The 22,781-nt window shown below is 31.9% G+C and overlaps 1 protein-coding gene across 2 annotated transcripts in view; it reads left to right on the top strand.

Annotated features, from left to right (window-relative positions):
* The window catches only part of LOC131844265 (acetylcholinesterase-like), a 64,429-nt gene extending 43,893 nt beyond the window's left edge, over nucleotides 1–20,536 (top strand). For both annotated transcript variants that reach the window (XM_059193101.1, XM_059193102.1), the window contains exons 3-5: nucleotides 13,905–15,717; nucleotides 16,268–16,443; nucleotides 17,087–20,536. In XM_059193101.1, the coding sequence (XP_059049084.1) occupies nucleotides 13,905–15,717; nucleotides 16,268–16,443; nucleotides 17,087–17,220 (2,123 nt within the window). In that variant the 3' untranslated portion in view covers nucleotides 17,221–20,536. The remainder of the gene's footprint in view (nucleotides 1–13,904; nucleotides 15,718–16,267; nucleotides 16,444–17,086) is intronic.
* The last annotated feature ends 2,245 nt before the right edge of the window (nucleotides 20,537–22,781 follow it).

The following is a 22,781-nucleotide window of genomic DNA, read 5'->3' as shown; positions in this document are numbered from 1 at the left end:
CAGACCGTTGCATATAATCATACTTTATGAATATAAATATACGGTGCGAGGAATCGAACACGCGACCATCGGAAGTAAAGCGGTGTACTACACCGATACACCACCGAGGCCGTCAAATAATATATTATATTATTATTAAATATGTGCATTAATATACCAGTGGACTGTTAGGTGAATTATTTTCAACGATGAGATCAATCTATCGTCGCGGCGCCGGTTTATTTAATTGTTCTCATGAATCGGAGAATTAGACCGCAATATATATACTGACCGCAAATGTTTGTTGTCGTATTAGAACTCACGACCATCGGGGTTAAAACTACTGAGCTACAACGGTTTCGTTACAATGTGTAATTGTAGATACCAATGTGTAATTGAATATAGTGTGTGTTTTGTGTTGAAAATTTTACTCTTATATTATTTTATTAATTTTTACCTTATACCTATAAATAATGCAATCTTACTGGTATTATAAACGCGAAAGTTTGTGAGTATGCCTGATGGATGTTTGCTACTCTTTCACGCAAATACTACTAGATGGATTTCGATGAAACTTTACAGTTATATAGATTATACATCAGAATAATACATATACTATAATTTAAAAATGTATTATGTAAATTGGGCGAAATATAATGATAAATATCAAGTAAGTGATGCAGACGAAGTGCGCGGGTAAGAAAAACATACATATACCTATATAAAATCGATTAATATGTCCATAGTAGCTCTTATACATTTGCAACAGAACTAATATGTTGTTACCAAAGAACACTATTTTATGGACGGTGAACCCGCCTGCGATTTACGCTGGCGGGCACCATTAGACGTTCGGATGAGGTCAGGTCAGTTAGTCCATCGTGGTAAACTCATCATTATTTTTTTCTCTTTATTTTGGTAACAAACAGTCGTTATATAAATATATACATGAACATAAAAACGTATTTTTGCAATACACATTGAGTGCTGACATTTTTAGAATACTAAAATATAAGCTTACAGGAATAAAAAAAATTAAAAATAATAATACAATACCAACCTTATAAAGATAACAATAGAAAGAGTAACTACTATTTCGTATGCATAGTTTTTTTTTATGAAAATAAGTTTTTTTTACTATTACTACTTTTTTAATACTACTCTAGTGCCGTTGGCCGCAGTTGGCCTTTACAGCTTCACCGCACAATGTGGGGCAAGTGCAGATGGCACTCTAAACCCGCGGAAGAACTTATGGAGCGGCTGAAGGGTAACTCCCGCTTGACGGATAGGACTTTAGTCTGAGGGCGCCACTAGGAGTTCGAATCATCGTAATTTTGAACCCGTTTGATCCGATTCCCCGCCGTGAAACTAAGGTGCAACAAAAGGAATTTGTCACTATGGTTTCCGAATGGAACCACGTGGAGGTCAATCTGACATGGTAAATTGCTAACAATACGGTTATTAGTCCACATTACTAACATCCCCCTTCCCCCCAGCAGCACTATATCAGAGCGGCCAAGCTCTGAAATGAATATGAGAAAAATATAATCAAGTCATTTGTATGAGAGGGCACGAGCGAAGCGTGCTGGGACTATATGCGGCCTCGAGTTATAGTGACGCGAGCGTTTTAGTTTTATCGACATATTTTATATATAAATTATTTTTCATCGACATTCAAGGAAAACCCTTGTTGTGTTTTTTTTTATCTGTTATTGCGTATATAGATCATTATAAATTTCTGTTTTGTTACAGTACTTTCTGTACTGGGTTGATTGAACAATTGAACGGGGTTTCTCTCGTATTGTTCTCCATATAATTTTGACAATGATTTGTAATTTATTTATATGATTAGAATATAAACATAAACATAGCTGTTTAACTTACAAGAATTTCAAATAAGAAATAGAAAAGTAAATATAACAGAACTAGGAGTGACCCGCGACATTGTCTCTTTTTATTCAGATAAAAAATAGACTGAGTATATTTTCAAGTCAAAAGGTAATAAACAGACAGTCAAGTAGGAAAACAATTTCGTAATGATGATATCAGTAAAGATATAGGTAAGTATCTCTAAACTGTTTGCTTTTTTAGTTAAGGTATTATTTAAAATACTATTACAGTGGCGTCAAGATGTGTGTATTTAACTACTACATAATAACAGCAAATATATGTTATTTAGTTTACTTTCAATGGTTTCATTACTTCACTGCAGTCATGCAATAGGTCATTATTGCTGCTAAGGAACAGTCGAACAGTACTAATTTTAAATGTGATGGATATTACTTTTTATTTCCACTAATGTCTAAAAATGTAAATGTAAAGTTCAAATTTGAATGTACCCACGCAATTGTAACAAAACTTTTACTTATTTGTCATTGGACGAAACTAATAACTATACAAGCTTGGTCTAGTTTACATACTAGTAGTAAATTCTCTGGAATGTATGTTGCGTATTTAATAAGAATAAATTTGTTTATGAAAAGTATTGTAATTTGGTGTTAATAAATATCATCACCATTTGCTTCTTCCTTATCTCATTTATTTGGGGTCGGCGTAATATGTTCTTCTCTTTCATTTATCCTTGTTCGCAGTCGTTATGTACTGCCTTTCGTACCATGTCTTTCACACAGTCCATCCAACTCCTTTTCAGCCTTCCTCTGCTAAATTTATCAAATTATATTTGCCAAATTATACAAACATTATTACATAGTATAAAAGAAAGTCACATACAGTACATACGGGTTGTATGTATTTTTAATGCCCACCCGTAGAATAGAATAGAATAGAAAATTTTCACCCGTCTGCTTCAACCCCTAGTTTTTTAAGAGCGATTTTAATTTATATGGCAAAACATAGTTTGGTTGGACAGCTAGTTATTATTATATTATTACTGTTAGGTGGATGAAGTAGCGGGCAGAAGTTAGTATGCCGTCCACATGTTCACAGTCACGCCGCTATGCACTAGAGAAGTCATTATGCATGAAAACAAGTTTTGAGACCAAGTCCATGAATATCGTATCGAAATTTATTCGCGACAAAGCAACTACTGCATTGTGTCCATGTTTTTTAAGTATGACCTATTTATTTTGTACTAGTATTTTCTCTTGGCCTTCTTTCTCTGTATTTCATATCTGTGCTAAATATACTTACTTGGTTACGATGGTAAAAAATGTAGTTGCTTCATTTTATATTACATATCTCTGGTTTGCTTAGATCTTTCAAAATACTCAATGAATTTTAATGCTCTTTTTAGCAGTAGATACAGTGATTCAATAGGAAGATTTATATGTATATCCGAGTGAAGCTGGGGCTGGTAGATTGTCATAAATATATTTACTTTAATTTTCTATTAATTATAAATGTTGCCAGGCATTTAATACAAGTGAAATTCGAATAACGGAATGATGACGGTACAGCTTGCAACTTGGTATTAATTAGTAGTAAGTTCTAGGCAAATTGTTTTCAAGTACTATTGTTCTACGTTCGGATGTAACATGATCGATAGGATTTCTGCAATCAAGTCCATTACCGGCTTGTTACGCAACACTATGCGCACATGCTAGTTTTGTTACGAATTTAACTCTATACTTCGCCAGATAGAAAAGAAATAGATTTTTATGATACATGCTAAATGGCTGTATAGGATGGATACTTGGCTCTGTTTCAAATATTTAAAAATTGAACTTAAGAAAATAATATATAGCACACTACTAAAGTTTGAAATAGATAATAATAGATGAATTTTTTTTTATTTTACCTCTACGTACACTATATAGATTAAATTTAATGTAGATTTATAAATACTAATGTTTCTCACTTAACTTCCTATTTAATTGAACCTATATTGTATTAGAAAGTAACCTCTATTAGTCTCCATAATTATCGTTTTAATTAATTTAGAGTTCGATTTGATACAGTAAACAGTTGGTACTTTTCTTATATACATATTTTCTCTCGCTATGACTGAGTAAATAATCACTACGAATATATTTTAGTGCTTGCTTTGGTTTCTTTATTTGCCAAAGGAAATGGAAGTTTCGTTGCCAACATCAATATTCAATTTTTTTATTGTATTTTTATATTGCCAATAAATTACATATTCATTTATTCCATTTCAGTTTTGTATACTTTGATAATATTTTAAAAGGGTGCGATTGGTTGAGATTAAATATTTAAATGAATTTTTATTTTAATGAACTCTATGGCGAAAGAATAGACTGATCACCACTTCACATTAGAAGATGTTAATGGTACGAGGCATTTAAGTGTTTAATGTACAATACATCAGGTCAAGTCCCATCTCTTATCCTGAAGTCCTGAAATCTTCTTTAGTTTCAATGGCAACTAAATATATTTACCTCAGAGTGTTGCGGCGACTTTTGCGCATTGGATCGATTCTTCCTATCAATAGATCTTCCTTTGTACAGCATGATGGGCACAAAGGACAGGCAATAGGTGCGTCATAGTCTGGGATGGTGCTTCGCAAGTTGCAAGCCTCCCTTGACGCAATTCCCCATTTTACCGTTGTACCTGTAGCGACCAATCTGGATTCGCAGTTTATTAAGGGATTTCTAACTGGGCCATAGCTGGTCGCTGGACTTTGCAGGGCTTGGGGGCAGGTATTCGATATTTGAATAAAGTCCAAAAGAGCAGGATACTTTGACTTCCATGAGTTGACTTTGACTTTATGTAAAACCTGAAATATAACTTTTTTTTTTTTTTCTTTGCTTTTGCGCTTTCGGGTTACGCTCGTGTATGTTACTAGTTTGAATGTTATTTACATATATGTGTTATTTTTAGATTTATTTATATTATTATATATGTGCGCGCAACTTCGTCTGCATCACACTTATCATTTTATATACCGCCCAATTTACATATCCCTTTAAATTATAGATAGAGTAACTAACATCCATGCATACTCACAAATTTTCGCATTTATAATATATACTAAAATAATATTTATAAGACGAGTGATTTGATTTGCGATGTTCTTTCTTTTATGAGTTGCATTATTACACTGATGAAGTATTGGTGTTTGTTTGTATGTACACTTTTTTTTGTTTTATATAATTTTTCCCTTTTTCTTATTTACATGTAAAGTAAATAAATATAATATACAATTAAGTAAATAAATATTAAGTCTGGACATCCCAGTGGTAGACTAATTATATTGTAAGATCTATGCATACTGCATAATCTACAGATTATGCAGTGAAATTGAAAAGCAAACATGACAGCTTAGCACTCTGGAATTACAATATGAGTTGTATCCCGGGCGTCACACGATAACGTGATGATATATAAGCGATAGTTACCACTTATCATCAGGTAAGTGCATCACTTGCCATTCCTGTTATAGGAAAATAGTAAGTAAACGTTAGATTTCTTTGAAATGTATGATCTACTAATGAATTAGGCTCTTCCAGTTGTGTACTATGTACCTATTGTCTTATTTTTATATCCGACATTCTTTCCACATGCCCGAACCACCTTAATATGCCCTTTCTCATTTTTACACCAGCACTTGCCTCGAAATAAATTTAAAAGCGCTACGCCCTCGCAAAATTGATATTTTCAATATGCCCTCCGAATGTAATAAACGTACGGCCGAATACAGATTTATAAATGCGAAAAACAACCCTCCTTACACGTGTACGAAAGAATAGGCACGAAATTCATAACGCTACGAGTATTGCGAACTAGTCCTCTACCAAATATTTGAGTTGGTCTGGCTCCCAGCGATTGTTTACGTTGGCCATTGTCTGAGGCAAATCAAACACTCTCCGTCAGACTTGTGTAGTTCGCAAACGAACTAGTTCTGAAGAGCGATATCGCTAATATTTCGCTCTTTAGTTCGTTTGATAAAACAAAAAGTCGTGCTAAAAATCAATAACTCATTTCTTGGGAAAATTACGTATAGCCTTTCTCTGACTCGAGTCGGATGCGATCGAATTAGTTCGCAAGAAAAGTATGAACTGAACTCTGCGATCGTAATCGTGAACTATTAGGCTTAAGACTGCTCTTCGGTTATTGCTCTGTGCCGGATATTTGATATTACATTGGAACAACACAGAGCATTCATTTTCCGATGGTGGATATTGTGTCGTTTGTTTTGTAGAAACAATTAGTCTGTTACTGGAGATGGGGCATTTGTTGACAGATTGGATGAGTGGAATTTGAGAAACAAATTGGGATTCAAATGTCATTAAGAGTGTCTACGTACATTACTTGGCCCGATCAGTTTGGTTTATCTGTGGGGTCTGGCATTATTGACAGTTGAGGAAGTCTGATTAATCGTGACATCCCACGATGGAGTTATTTCAGCTTCAGAAACGATTCACAAGATAAAGATTCCACAAGTTATTACTTGTGAGTATAGAACCTCCTTGGTTGAGTATAGAGAATTGTAACATTCGAAAACAAATTTAAAAATACTTTTGATTCGTAAAAAAATGATCGGATACAAAGGATTCGTAGATACGGAAGAAGGCAGTACGGTTTTTGACCATAGCCTATACCACTGGAATCAACATACTGAAAAGTAATATACATGTTACCAAATCATCACTATATAGTATAAAACAAAGTCGCTGTCGTTGTCTGTCCGTTCCTATGTATGCTTAAATGTTTAAAACTACGCAACAGATTTTGAAGAGATTTTTTTAAATAGATAGAGTGATTCAAGAGGAAGGTTAATATATATATATATAATACATGCGAAGCCGGCGCTATAGTAGGTGTATATGATGTGAATTAGTTGTTAGATAAAACCGGAATTTTATTTATTATAACGAAAATAAATTTATAACTGGCAGAGAAAAGTAGACGGGTATTTGCTTATTTTTTTATACCAATATTTTAAATTTAGAACGGTTAACAAATGAACACAAATTTAATCATAAAAATATAACTCATTAAAACGAAAATATGCCTAAAACTTAGTGATTATCGTCCAAGAAGTATGAATAATGTAAAATAAGTATTGAATATATTTCACAGAATTTTCGTCGTATTTAGTTTGAAAACAATCTTCGAATACCGAATGAAATTTAGGCGTTATTATCGAATAAACGTAATCGGATGATTTATTTATGCAAATTGCCAACATTTTTAATAATATTAATTTAGATAGAATGTTGTTGTGTAGGTACAGTCATCTGTAATAATATGTAATCACTTTTCGCTACAATAATACTCCAATCCTGACATACTGAATAATGAAATTGTTCTATTACCTATTGTGTAATGTAATGTAGAGAATAGACAAAAGCCATATTTTCTAAATATATGCAAATGAAGTTGCGGGTAACAGTTGATCAGATATTTAAATTTGAACACAAGTTATTAAAGTTATATTTTCGATTTTTTTTTTTTGTTAAATGGCAGCACCTCGAATATCAGTCAGATAATAATAATACTATCTCAGGACCACCACTTCTCTTTACTTTTCTGTTGCGCGGTCTCTTCCTTCCACAGAAAACCTATCTTACAAAGTAAAGCTTGGTATTTCAAATAGGTAACCTATCAATCTAGTAACAAAAAAAAAATATTGCATTGGATATAAATATACACACAACGGACCTATTTTTCGGTTGTCGAGTAATAAACGCTAAGCGCCAATTCAGGTATATGCACCTTTTTCTACCAAGGGAGATTTTATTCGTCTTTGTTAACTCCCTTCCAAGGAAGGAACCGTTAATCATTCGTTTAACTTTTCGACTGAAGGGTTAAAGGATCATATATTTTAAGGGATTTTCCTTTTTATTAATCTTACTAATATTATAATTGCGGGAGTTTGTGAGTATGGATGGATGAATTGATGTTTGTTACTCTTTCACGCGAACAAAACCTACCTACTGAACGGATTTTAATGAAATAGCTACCAGAACATCAGTATAACAAACACGGCTTTATAAGTTTCATGCGGTTGAAATCACGGGCATAACTAGTATTATATTTTACAAAAATATTGGAAGTTGCATATCCGAAATTTTAATTATCGTAGTAAGCAGGCGGACATTTTGCTTCAGTCACATAATTTACAATTATATATATTCACACACACTGGTGAGAATAACTATATCAATCCCATAAAGTCGTAATTTAATAAATAAAAGTTGATTCAGTTACCTTATATTTCAAATTGTCTATAGACAATATCCTAGAATTAAATGACACTAGCCAAAAGGAGCACATATATGTATTACGTTAATTAATTATGACCTATTCAAATTTAGAACCTTAATATTGATTATTATTTTGAATCCGGCCACTAAAGTGTAAAAGAAATAAAACACTCGAATTCTAAATTTAAAATTGCGGAGAGGTGCGCGATATCGGGAGGTCGCCTGACCGAAGGTTAGAGGTCGATGCAGATAGCGGTCATTTGCAATTCAAACAAATGTTGAGTATAGTTTTTTATGAACTAGTAATTAGTGGTAGCAATGCGATTTATTAGGGTCGTTCCTTACGACTATAGAACATTTATTTATCCTACTTATATTTATTTTTGCTCTACAAAAGAGCATAATTTAAATAAACTTAATAATAATATAGTTCGTTGCTGACCCTGCGAACTCCTTACCGTCTCAAGATTAAATAATATGTCAAAGGTTTTTCGAAGTTTACGTAATAAATTTATGAACGGACTCCTTTTGACAGGTATGAACAGTTTGTATGAGAAAATAAAATTGTTGTTTTTACTATTTTCTATGCAATTTCTTCATATTTTTTTACCTCATAAACTTTCTTTAGATTTCTACAAATTCAATACCAAAATTAGCCAAATCGGTCCAACTGTAAGCTACGATGAAAAAAAAAATTACGATGATTATGAAAATTATGATTTGGAATGATTCTCGATTTTTTACCCCTGATGCAACTCTTTTTGCATCAAGGGGTAAAAAAATCGAGAATCGAGATCTTATTAATGTGTATATTTCTACGACATAGAACTTCCTATATTAATGAACAGATTTTTGACGGAAAGCTAACGTGAACAGCATGGTTCTTAGAGACATAAACTCAGGATATATTCTTTAATGGCATGCATATGCACTCCAATCCCAAACACTCTCGCTGATGCACTAACCATTACTTTGACTACAGAAACTCTCGCTATTTCTTTTTAAATGGCTCATGTAAGCTGTCGTAAGTAATTGGGCGAAGATAGGCCTGCCAAATGTGGTGGAACGGCTATGCCAAGTGCAGCTCTATCGGTACGTGTCATCTACTCAAGTCGCCTAATGTAGGTCGCAAGTAGTGTAACCAACCGTCCGTATTTCCCCGGATGGTGGTTCATCATTTCTTACAATTTCTATCAAATGGAATCAAAATGTGTTTTTTCAGGTCTATCACAGCCACTTATCAAATCTATTGTTAGCGAAGAATTGACTCATCATTTAGTTTTTCAAAAGAGTGTAACAGATTAGAAAATTACAGATGTGTGATGTACGCATGTGCTAACATTTCTGTAAAAAGAAGTAATTCAATTAATATCCATAACCCGAACATTGGTTCCCTTAATGAGTATAACGGACGAGCCAACCATTATTGTACTCAAACATATCACAGTCACAATGCAGAACATTAAAACAGGACAGGCAATGTCCGATATTTATCATCTGTCCACACCGACTAGTATGACACGATGCGAGCTGTGTGAGTGAATGAGAAGTGCCACGTATAGATTTCAATGTGAATGATTTGTTCGATCAAGAACCTAGAATAAACGGGATTTTCATCCAGGTCAAAAGAACTTTTTTACATTTTTGTTATAATGGATTTGTCCCTGCATGTCCCTGTTAAAAATGTTGGTTACCGTAGTCGTAAGATAAAATCTCTATTAGTACACTGCAACTTTTATGTTAGAGTTTTTAAAATTTTATACATGCAAAAGAATATGGTTATGATGCTTTATTTGTCCTCGTTGCTTCACTAACGTCTTATGTTAACTTCGTTAGCGGTTAGAGGAATTCTACCCGGTAAAAAAACGGCAGTAAGTTACATATTTTTGTACGCTAAATTCAAATTAAATATTTTAAGATCGCGGAGCAAATCACAATAATATGTTGAATAAAGTAGAATACAAAAACATAAATATATTTTATTAAATGTGACCATTTTTTAAAAAATATTTAGTGCTCCTTTTTTAATAGTGACTTTTTTATTTAGTATTTAGAAAATGTAAGAAAAAAGGTATGAAGAAAATATAGCACGATAATCGTCGTCTATACAGAAGTTTATAAAAATACGAATAACAATATAATTAAGACACATTTTTTGTTATTCTGACGCAACATAATTAAATTATTTATTAGTTAGAAGTTTAAAACATGTATTATGTAGCAAATTATCAAGATTTTATTGTTGAAGTATATATATTATTTGTTTTATTTATTAACACATTTCAACGAGAAATAAATTTGATTAAGAGTATTATTTTGGTCCTGAGGGAGAAGTCACTTATAATTAGTAGCATCAAATAAGGTGGGACAGTGGGTTAGGTCGGCAACTTCCATATTGTTGCCGGGTTGTGATGTATTGTGGGGACTGATTACACAAAAAACAAACATTCAATACAACTCTGCGATATTTAAAAGTTTTATTTAATAATACCTTTATAACTATGATTCCACAAAGGCAACTGAAATGAGAATGTTGAGGTGGAAGTGTGGTGTGACAAGAATGGATAAGATAAAGAATGAATACATTAGAGGAAGTATGAAAATGGCACCGGTATCAGAAAGGTTGAAGAGTAATCGTCTATCATGGTATGGACATGCGTAGGAATGAGGATAATATTTTAAGAAAGGTGTTACATATGAATGTGGATGGTTATAAGGGCAGAGGAAGGCCGAAAAAGAGATGGATGGAATGTGTGAAAGATGATATGGTAAGAAAGGAAGTAAATAACGCGATAACTGCGAACAGAGATGAATGCAAGCGAAAAACATATTACGCCGATCCCAAATAAATCTGATAAGGAAGAAGCAGATGATGAACTATGATTCCACAAAGCTGCTATTGAGGTCAATTTACATTATGCTTATTAATTCTATTTTAAACTCTACGTAATTTGAAGTTAGCCAGTAATTTTAGTAACATTATTGTGCAAGTAGAATTGTTCACGATACATAACTGTGAACAGTTCTTTATATATATTTGATTATTTAATTGAATTAGTGCTAATCGGTAGTTTGTATTCACACACTTAAACTTAAATTATAACGTAAGAATAAAATTATTTAAAACTTGTGTGTTGCTCACACACAAGTTTCTTGCTCGTTCCTCTTGTGATGAGACAGTTTTCCGAATGAGCGGTAGATTAAAATAAAATGTGATAACTATTCAAAAGTGCTTCAATGTAAGTTTATTTGAATAAATAATTTTCTATTCTATTCTATTCTAGGATTTTATTAAAAATAATATTAGTTACTTTTAAATTCGTGATTACTTTTAAAAGTTAATAATTTATGGCACATGAAATATTTTTAGTTTTAGTAATTTTTATTCCCCTTCGCCATAGACACAGGTGGTCGGTCATAATTTAAATATTTTTAGTATGTAGTATCTTTTCACATTTCGACTAGTCTGCACTAAAGAAGGTTACGAACTGACTTGATTGTACACAGATTGTCAATGCCGGTGTCAGCATAGGTGCTAGCAATTTGTTCAACTATCTTCACTAGATTGTCTAAAGAGAAATGGCGGTGTACAGCACCCACTGTATCCGTACACATATCGATCGATATCATCAATAGTTCAAATTTATTTATCACATGATTCCATTAGAATGATGATGATGAATGAACTTTAAGTATAGTCTTTGTTAATATGTATCATAATCTATACATCTATACATATAAATAAAATTGGAGTGTCTGTTTGTAATATAGAAATAACAATTTTCGCTACATGCATATGAATATAAACACGCTACGTACAACAAAATAACATTTTTTACAATTTTTGTCTGTCTGTTTGTTTGTTCCGGTTAATTTCTAAAATGGCTGGACCTATGTTGACAGGACTTTTTTTTGGCAGGTAGCTGATGTAATAAGGAGTAACTGAGGTTCCTTTTATTTTAGAAAAAATCTTTTATTTTAGAAAAATAAAGTTAAATTCGTATCATAATGAAAGTATAGTTATGTTATCTGACCTTCTAAGGTTTATCACTTGTACGTAGAAAATATATTAAAATTAATTCTTTTCTGCCCACGTAACGGACAGTAATCTATCCGACGGGATATAAATAGTCGAAAACAGAAATAGAAATCTCGAAATAGCACTATTGAGGGTTGGCTTACGGATTTAGAATAAACTTTGATTGTTTCTATACCACTTGGGCTTTCTATGGTTAGACTTTATTAAGTCTTCGTTTCACCAGAATGACATTTTTTAGAGTAACAAAGTTTCATTAGTAGTTTTGTTTAGTATAGGTTTGATTGGTAATTAAATTATGTTGTCGTATATGTATTGAAATAAATTTTAACATAAATCTATGTACAATTTCTTTGTTACAATTTCTTTAAGGCAAGTAGAATGGGTTCTAATATACTGTTAGCGATTTTGACAGCAATGTTGGAACCACTTCCATACGAGCCACAGTTTACATAGAATGCAAGCATAACAATATATACTTATATACCACAAATACTGTATGTTATTTTAATGAAATTTAATGCGTAAGTTTTGCGAATTTAATTTAAACTGTAGACATTATTTTACGAAAGTTTCAAGTAATACGTAGATTTATAATTATTTAATTATATCTCACAAAAATAAAAAAAATACTATTAAAACTTGCTTAAAATTAAGTTCAATTAGTATACTTTATTTCAATCCATATGGTTTTTATATATTACTAGCTACTCGCCGCGGCTTCGCCCGGGTGTACATGTATTATACACATAAATCTTCCTCTAGAATCACTCTATCTATAAAAAAAACCGCTTCAAAATCCGTTGCGTAGTTTTAAAGATTTAAGCATACATAGGGACAGACAGCGACCGCGACTTTGTTTTATACTATGTAATGGTGTATCATAGTATTATTTTAAAACAGTCGATAATTGTGACAATATAGTCCATATTTTCAGTCATGTGTTCATCTGTAATTGTCACATATGTAAGGTTAGATGTAATGAACAAGTCTTACTGAATGTACATAGTATATGATGCTGATGATGCAATAAATAAATAAACAACTCTACCTACCATTTTTATTAATAGTCACCTATTTAGGTAACTATTAATAAAAATGTTATCTACTACATTTTTCGCTAAGGTACATTAAAGGTCTTTCAAATTACGTCCATGAGTCCATTGTGCGTTCTTGTGATGAATTGCCGGTTTGTTTTGAGGGCACAATTTATTGAGTTTTGTTAGGAAACTAATTTGTCATTGGCTATAAGCATTAGACGCTTGAAAAGATTATTTGGTGACGTTGATGTCATTATATTTTTTCCTCTTAATAATTCTTTTATCATTTCAATGTATAGAGAAATTATTATGGCATTACATAGATGCGTATTTTCTATTATGTTAATTAATATTGTAACTAAAACTGTCATAAATTTATGGCAATATGTAAAAACATGATACGGTTATGGTACCCATAACACCACTCATGCGTTGCCATTTCAGAGATTAAGATGTCATTTCTTTAAACCTGTAATTTCACTGCCTAATCTGTACCCTATAACTGAAACATAATTTACAAAGCAGGATTACTTGGCAAGCAGTAGGTGAGACAAGGTAACCACGCAGATAACTTTTTATTAGTATTTTTACCTCCTTACGACAATAAACAAGATTATCAATAAGAGATAAATAAATTATATAAACTAGGTTAAAATATTTGTTTATAGTTTGAAATTTTCTAATAAAACGTTATGTAATTATATAATGTATTAATTGCAGGTGGTGATTGTGGGATCGGGTGTAGCGGCGGTATGCGCGTCGTATTGGTAGCGCTGACGGCGCTGACAGCGCGCGCGCTGGCCAGCCCGCACGAACACAGAGCGAGACACCATGCCCCAGAGCACCCACTCCATTTCCCCGCACCTGCCCCGCCACAGCCTTATCTTGGCCACGGCGAGGCCGTTCGTTATAACCCCGACTTAGATACCATTCTACCACGTATAGATGAGCACGAAACCTCATCAAAGCATGCGAAATTTGAAGATGCTGAAACCTCTTCCAAAAGAGCGAAATATGACGAGAGGCTGTACTCCAATCATGAACGGGCCGAAAATGAGGAATTTATGGCGGACGAACCACAGTTTGGACCAGATGACGATGATCCATTGGTTGTTCGAACTAGGAAAGGGAGAGTTCGAGGTATGACGTTAACAGCAGCAACGGGAAAGAAGGTAGACGCTTGGTTTGGTATACCTTATGCTCAGAAACCAATTGGTGATTTAAGGTTTAGGCACCCGAGACCTATAGAAGGTTGGGGAGATGAAATTTTGAATACCACAACCCAGCCACATTCCTGCGTCCAAATTGTAGATACAGTGTTTGGAGATTTTCCCGGGGCGATGATGTGGAATCCTAATACGGACATGCAAGAAGACTGTCTCTATATAAATATCGTAACACCTAAACCACGTCCTAAGAATGCAGCTGTTATGCTATGGATCTTTGGTGGAGGATTTTATTCGGGGTCTGTTACTTTAGATGTTTACGATCCAAAAATTCTCGTTTCTGAAGAAAATATTGTTTATGTATCAATGCAATATAGAGTTGCTTCCCTCGGATTTTTATTTTTTGATACTCCAGATGTACCTGGAAATGCTGGTATATTTGATCAAATTATGGCGATGCAATGGGTCAAAGATAACATAGCGTATTTTGGTGGGAATCCACATAATATAACATTATTCGGTGAGTCCGCTGGTGCTGTTTCAGTGTCTCTGCATTTGCTATCACCGCTTTCTAGGAATTTATTTTCTCAAGCAATTATGCAGTCAGGGGCTGCTATGGTACCTTGGGCTATAATATCTAGAGAAGAAAGTATTATCCGTGGTATTCGATTAGCTGAAGCTGTTCACTGTCCGCATTCTAGATCTGATTTAGGTCCAATGATTGATTGTTTACGAAAGAAAAGTGCTGATGAATTAGTGAATAATGAATGGGGTACATTAGGTATCAGTGATTTCCCATTTGTTCCTGTAATAGACGGATCTTTCTTAGACGAAATGCCTAAACGTTCACTTGCGCATCAAAATTTTAAAAAGACAAATGTTCTTATGGGTTCGAATACTGAAGAAGGTTATTATTTTATTCTGTACTATCTCACAGAACTATTTCCTAAAGAAGAAAATGTAGGGATTACGCGAGAACAATATATTCAAGCTGTGCGAGAATTAAATCCTTACGCCGGTGACATTGGAAGGCAGGCTATAATATATGAATATACCGATTGGTTAAATCCAGATGATCCTGTAAAGAATCGAAATGCTCTAGATAAAATGGTGGGAGATTATCATTACACGTGTGGTGTAAATGAATTTGCTCATCGATATGCTGAAACTGGAAATAACATTTATACTTATTACTATAAACATCGCAGTAAGAATAACCCGTGGCCATCATGGACAGGTGTTATGCACGGGGATGAGATAAACTATGTATTTGGTGAGCCCTTAAATCCAGGAAAGAATTATTCTCCAGAAGAAGTTGAGTTTAGCAAACGTTTGATGAGATATTGGACTAATTTTGCTAGAACTGGGTAAGTGTAATTTTTTTAATTATATACTGGTAAGTACTAATAATAGCAATAGACTATCTTGACGAACAGTTACAACGTGTGGACACGTATGTCTGAGATGATGTGGATAGTGTAAGAATTGGTTTAATAGGTGTAAGTCTATAACACTCAGTTCTTTCTACAAATGCTCTAAAGGGCACTAAAAGTTAGTAAATTATGTTCATAATAGTAGCAATTAGTTTGAAAGTTTGAGGTAATCTTCTACAATCTATCAAAAACTCTAATTAATCCTTTATTCAGTTTAACTACCGATGCGGGATATAGTGATCCTTAACATTCCTTAATAATAATTTCGATTTTAACACTATTAGTGTGAAAAATACTATTAAATTTTACAGGTCTTATTATAAAGAATAGAAGATGTAAGTAAAACAAAAATAAAATACTACGGAAAGTTTCATGAGGTAGCAATACATAAAATGTTCAGTTATTCGCCTATTAACAAATCACAATATTATCCAAAATTACATTTTATCTTCTTAAATTTAAGGATAATATTCCAACGTTTCAGGAATCCATCTTTGAATCCTAATGGCGAGATGACAAAGGTCCATTGGCCGCTCCATACTGCATTGGGTAGAGAGTACCTGACATTGGCGGTAAACTCAACTGAAGTTGGACATGGTCTACGAGTGAAACAATGCGTTTTCTGGCAAAAATACTTGCCCCAACTAATGGCTGCTATGAGTAAGTGTATTATTTAACCAGTATAATTTAAATAGTTGGACATACGTCGATCAATCGAACGGACCCTTTACTGGCCAGCTTGTATGAATTGATTGATTGTTATAGAGGAAGTAAAAGAGGTATATGAATCGACATGAAAACTCAATGGGAGACAGAAGGGAAAATATGTATAAATAATCTAAATATTTAAATGGGCAATGTTTAATTAATAATTTATATAATAAGAAAAGTAATTTTAAATTTATTTCATATGAAATATTTGTATGTATTTTATATGAAATATCTCTGAAATTATTGATTTGATTGAAATTTCACATTTTTTTTGAGTATCTGTGTGCTTTTAAATGACAGTTCTTCGATGTAATTATAATGGTAAACAATCTAAGCGTAAGTCACAACTCTGTCCTACATATATTCATTGTCAGCACTATGGATATCACGTTATCATGTGACGTCCGTGATACTACTCATGCCTTGCTATTCCGGAGAACATAAGCAACATCATAATTATACGTTACCATAACCTGTAATTTCACTGTCTTTAACAAGTTCTATTGTTTACTGCTTATAAGAAAGTTGTAGTCTGCATTCCTGTCTCATAAGAAAATATATAATTAAAAATAACTTTGTTCTCGTTTTCCAGATAAGCCACAGCCTAAGGAGAACTGCACTAGTAGCGCAACCTCGAACTGGCTTTCGTACGATTTCCTTGGCATCTACTTAGTCACTAGCTATGGTGTTGCGCAAACCATAATGTACAACTACCATTTTATATGAAGATTATTTGACGTAGTAACTATTCCAACATGAGCCTTCTAACCATCTCATTCGGTTTGATTTGCTTCGTCGATAACTGACTTCAACTCGTCAAATTCTAACATTTTTGTATTATATATTATAAATAATGTATGTATATTTTGCCGTCTTATGAATCTCTGGGATATTTTATTAAGTATTAACTTATTTTTATATGTAAAGTTATAGAAAATATATTTTAATTATAAGCCACCTCAAGTGTTGCATTGCGCTACGTGGATTGAGATTTCAGTACCGATTTATCTAATATTATTATATAAAAGCGTATGTTCTATATATACTAATGAAATTAAACGTTTCCTCATCAATTTGTATAGAGTATAAAAAAAAACATTATTTTAAGTTTGCGAATATTTATTTCAAGTATCTAACTCATGTAAATTATAATATTGTAATTATTTAATATATGTATAACTTGTGTGCAAATTATGCATAATTTGGATTGAATTTCAGAATTACATAATATATATTCATTAATAAATCGTTATTGAAATAGCGATTCTAAGTCCATTAAGTATTCTAGTGAAATGTTGCTATTAAGTTCCATAAATTAAATAAGTAATGTAAAACTATTGTTTATGATTTAATGTTACAATCTATCTTAAAGGAGTGATGTCTCCATCAACATATCACTTGTTAATAACAAATTATAGAATTACGTAGCCGTAATTTTGTCATAGATTATAAGCCTCTACATATCTTTCGAGATTAGGTTAAATATATGAAAAATTTCTGCCAGGAATGAGTGATGTTATGTAAAAATGTAAACTGTCTTTTCGAATCTAAACTCTTAAAGGGACAACGTTTCTCTGCGTGAATTTCGAGAAGTTTAAACGGCGTAAGGAGAAGATAAAATATTAGCTTTAATACGCCTCTATTGCAATACATATCACGCAAGGCATAGAAATGTTTAAGTTCATTCTAGCCTTAGATTAAGTTAAGTGAATAAGCTAGATCATTTCACAACTCAGTAGCGGACCAATATTAGAAAGTTGTACATGTAATAATGGTTCGTGTATATTGACAGTTTCGGGGTTATTGTAGACATGCATGGAGGTCGAAAATAATAATTGAGATACTCTAAATTGTATGAAATTTTAAATAAAAATTGATGAAATGAATGTGCCTGGACTTGAAGTTTGTCGTAATGAAAAAAAGAACTAGATCAATCTGGTGATGATGAACGAAACGATACGAGTCAACGAGAATATGAAGACATTGAATGAGGCGTGATGTGTACAGTCGTTAGTATACTGAATGTGTTAGAACTTACAAAATTAGTACCTTAACGTTTAGGGTTGATACACCTAGATTAGAGTTCGTAGTGCCCAGCGGTTCAGCTTTCAAATATTGGTATAAACAATTTAATAGATGAATCTTTACAATTCGAGATTTAAGATAAAAATTACTATTACAATATACTGTAAGGTTAATGAATAAACCCTTGTAACAGCTGCATTATAGATAATGAACATTATTTCATTGTTGTATATAAAGTATGAATGTTAGTGATCGTAGAAACTCGTGTGGCCCGAAATGTTATGTTGAATTTATTTTTATTATCTTTAAGAGCAGGTCGAACGGGTGCCTATGTGGTAATATTTATTGAATATAATCTGTTGTGAAAGACGATACCTTATGAGATAGTAAGTGCTAATCGTAAAGTTACTAGACCTTTCGGGCTTACGTTCCTTTTAGTTTCATATTAGGCGATGTGTATACAAATCTCAAATGTGTATTTGTATGGGCTGTGTTGTCTTAATTCGCTGATGTTAGTACCTAATTGTATAGTAAATAGTGTCAATAATCATTCTAGTTCACGTTTCATGTTTCACGGACTACGCTTATTTAAAACCTGCGTATGTAAACCTATAGAGTGCCTCTTGTTCACTTTTATATATATTGATATGATATTACACTGTAACATAGGATATTAGTAGTTGTAGTGATGCGTTCCTTCTTGACATATCTGCACTATTTCTTTTATTATATTATGTGATATATGATGGCCAAGGAAATTGCGCAGTGCCAAAGTAAGATGTTGAGGTAATTGAATTTTTAACACCGGCTGATATGGCGTAATTTTGACAATGAAAAGTTCAATTAAACAGTTTAATTTTTTTAGGAAAATCTGTAAACGTTGTAGACTGGATGGCTAAATGTGCTTTTTTGCATCTGTGATACAAAAAGTGTGTTCTGTGGCTTAAAGACTAACTTTCATCCATACACAATCATTCAAATTTTGAACAATTGCATCGTTTTTGGTATGCATTATTAGCAACTGTATTGCAGGTACACTAAAACGGTCCTATTTGTATTATATTTATTATTTTGGTTCAATATTATTGGTTCGACATAAAGTTATTAATAATTTATTAATGCTTGACAAGTACCTCATTACAATTTGAAACATTTGATCGTCATAAACTATTAATGGGTTTTTAATACTTATGATTTTTAAAAAATAACGTCTAAATTATCCATATAGGCATTGCTAATGAAATGTCTATGTTACTAATCTTCCGGTAATAATTATATTTTAATAATAAATTGACTTATGAACAATTATTTGAAATATCAAATATTACTGTCATTATATTCTAAATTATTCTTACACCAACTGTCAATAATTTAGGTTTAGGATATTGTAAAGTAACCAGAACGGAGAATGAGAAAATTTAGCAACATGTCAAACAGTACAAAAATCACAATGAATGGTTGTTTATGAGATTACAGCAACATATAACTTTATACTTAATTATGGCTATACAAAATTTCTTCCAACGATTTTATTTTGTTAAGAAGAAAACGCTGTCATAATGTATTTCATTGTTTAAATTAAAACAATTTTAATCAAGTGCTTCTATTACAATATTGTGTAGCGTCTTTTTTATACTTTAATCGCAGGTAGAATTATGGACGGAATTCAAAAAAGTTTCGTGATCGGTTTGATTATGTAATTTTATTGCTATTTAAAAAAAGAAATTTGTAATTTACAAATTTAAAGATATTAATCATATCTTTGACATATAAAAATGTGTTCTGCGAATTGGAGTTAAAAATTGTGCAAATATTATAATAAAAACTAAAAAGACCGGTATATTTGGTATATAATTGAGTCGCGTTGAGTAAGTTAAAATGAAATACAAAAACTTCAACTGTCTACATTCAATATTTAAAATATGGCTTATTAGATTCTATATTACATACCTACACGTAACATCACAAAATATTGATCTGTTTAGCATTGTTTATTTCACATCCTTTCGTATATAAGAAAAAATATAAATATAGTTGATTTTTATTAATTATGAAATCTATTCAAAATTATAAATACGGTTCCGGGACTTTTGTGCACCAATGTGTCAAGTGACAATATGTTTTGTTACATTTTTTTTTAATAGATGCCAAATTGTTATGATATAGAAAGACAGTAAACTGAAGAGTTGTGCAAAAGGAAGTTGCAAGTTGTGGAGCGGTAAAGAAAAATAAGTTTAATTAATTAATCACAGTAAAAGCGACGTCAGGACAATAAAGATGTTTCAAAAAATGCACAACAAACTGTTCCGCTTTCACATCACCTATTATAGTTATAATTAAATATTATGAATATCACAGAACGTTATATTAAATGATTTACTAATAGAAAATAATCAGGAGCAAGCTATGCAGGCATGACGCCTTAGTCCTCCATTTACATAAAAATCAGAATGACAGTAACGACCAGAGTTCATGGTTGAGTATACAAGATTTAGTTTTTGATATGTATAGGCGACCGCAAGTGAATAAATGATTTTTGAATTTGATACTTTTGTGTTGATATATACTGTTCGTGATGAAAAACTGATGATGGCCATGTTAATAAAATAATTTACATGCTGTACTTACATTTTAGCATTCCGTTTTTTCCGACTGTTTGAGTTTCTAAGGATTATTGTTTGTATTGGCATTATAGTTTTTATAAAAATATGTATTTCAGTTATTCTTAAAAAAAATATGGGTATACAAATACACATATATTCTTAGAATATACACAGTTATTCTTAGAAAATATGTATATTTGTATACACATATTTTCTAACAAAAACTGAAATACATATTTTTATAAAAACTATAATGTATTTTAAAAAAAAATTCAGTTGTTTAGTTCTCGTATAGACTTTGCTTAGTATAGAGTATTATTGAATTCTCCGAGTTATCATTATCTTGTACAATTATAAATATTTACAGTAATTATTATGAAATATTTAATATAACGTTTTGTGAGTATTTTAGTTTGGGAGTTTGTAATAAATCGGTTATATTACTAAACACAAATCCTTTGGCTTTGTCTCGGCTTGGCTATAATAATGTAATTGTACCTATATTACAAGGGCCTAAGTGTAAGGCACACCGTAAGGCCTATGAGCAATGCCACGTGTTATTTTAAGTCAAGTTATCTTTTTAAATTCTAATAGTAATGTTTCAAGTAAGTTATTAATAATATTATTAGTGCTATGATTGCATTATTGAATGTTTGCAACGTTTGTGTTTAATTATAAAAATAAATGCTTGTATATAAAATGTGTTTGTTTATTTTAGAATTCTGTACCAGATATCCGGAATCTAATAATTTATCCTCTTTTTAATACTCCTACTTCATATGGGGCTTAAATATAATATAGAGATTTAATCTAACATTTTATTGTTTTTAATTGAAACAGTTCATTTAAGTGTCGCCTTACAAAATTCATTCATTAATTTTTTATCTAAACTCATTAGAAGATATGTTATCTACTTGTTATAGATAGTACAAGATATGGAACAATAATACTTCAATAAGTGTTTAAGAATGGTTTCATTATAGGTAAAACATTTCATTTCTTTGTATTAAAATTAATATAACGTAATTTTAGGATTAATATCCACTCTTAACTCACTTCAAAGGAATGGACCTACTCAATTTGTGTCTATATTCTTCAAAATAAAAACGTTACAAAACGTGTTCAAAACGTTATTAATTTTTTTTATAATAAACAAATTTCAATTTATTAATACTCATATCATATTATATTTTCAGGGTTTAATTAGTTTTTTCGAATCAGAATCTTCTTAAAATACATAGTATCAACAACATATCTAGAACTAAAGTATTTTAACCATGTACATTATAATTTTGATCCTATAGGTTTAACAAAATATTGTAGACTACTTTACTAACTACACTAGTTAAGGAAAATAAAGTTGCTGTGTATTAAATACTATATGTTGTTGTTTATATTGTATTTTTTACATTGCACTGAATAAAATATTTTTCTTTCTTTCTTCTTTCAAATACTGAGATATACTTTGTAACAGTCATTAGCGTGGGTATCTCAGTCTCACCTGTTTTAGCGGCCAAGCATCTGGCTCTATTTTATATCTATGTTTCGGCTGAAAGGTGAGATAAGGTAGTGAAATTACAGTATACTCGGGTATAATATCTTAGTCCTCTCGAATGGCAATGCACGAGGTATCACGGGTCGTTACGTGCTAACGTTCTT

Source organism: Achroia grisella, unplaced genomic scaffold (assembly GCF_030625045.1).
Source record: "Achroia grisella isolate CSIRO2021 unplaced genomic scaffold, CSIRO_AGI_Agris_v1 utg402, whole genome shotgun sequence".
In the NCBI taxonomy this organism is placed as follows: Eukaryota; Metazoa; Arthropoda; class Insecta; order Lepidoptera; family Pyralidae; genus Achroia; species Achroia grisella.
The sequence above is the reverse complement of the archived record's forward strand: the minus strand, read 5'-3'. Positions and strand labels throughout refer to the sequence as shown.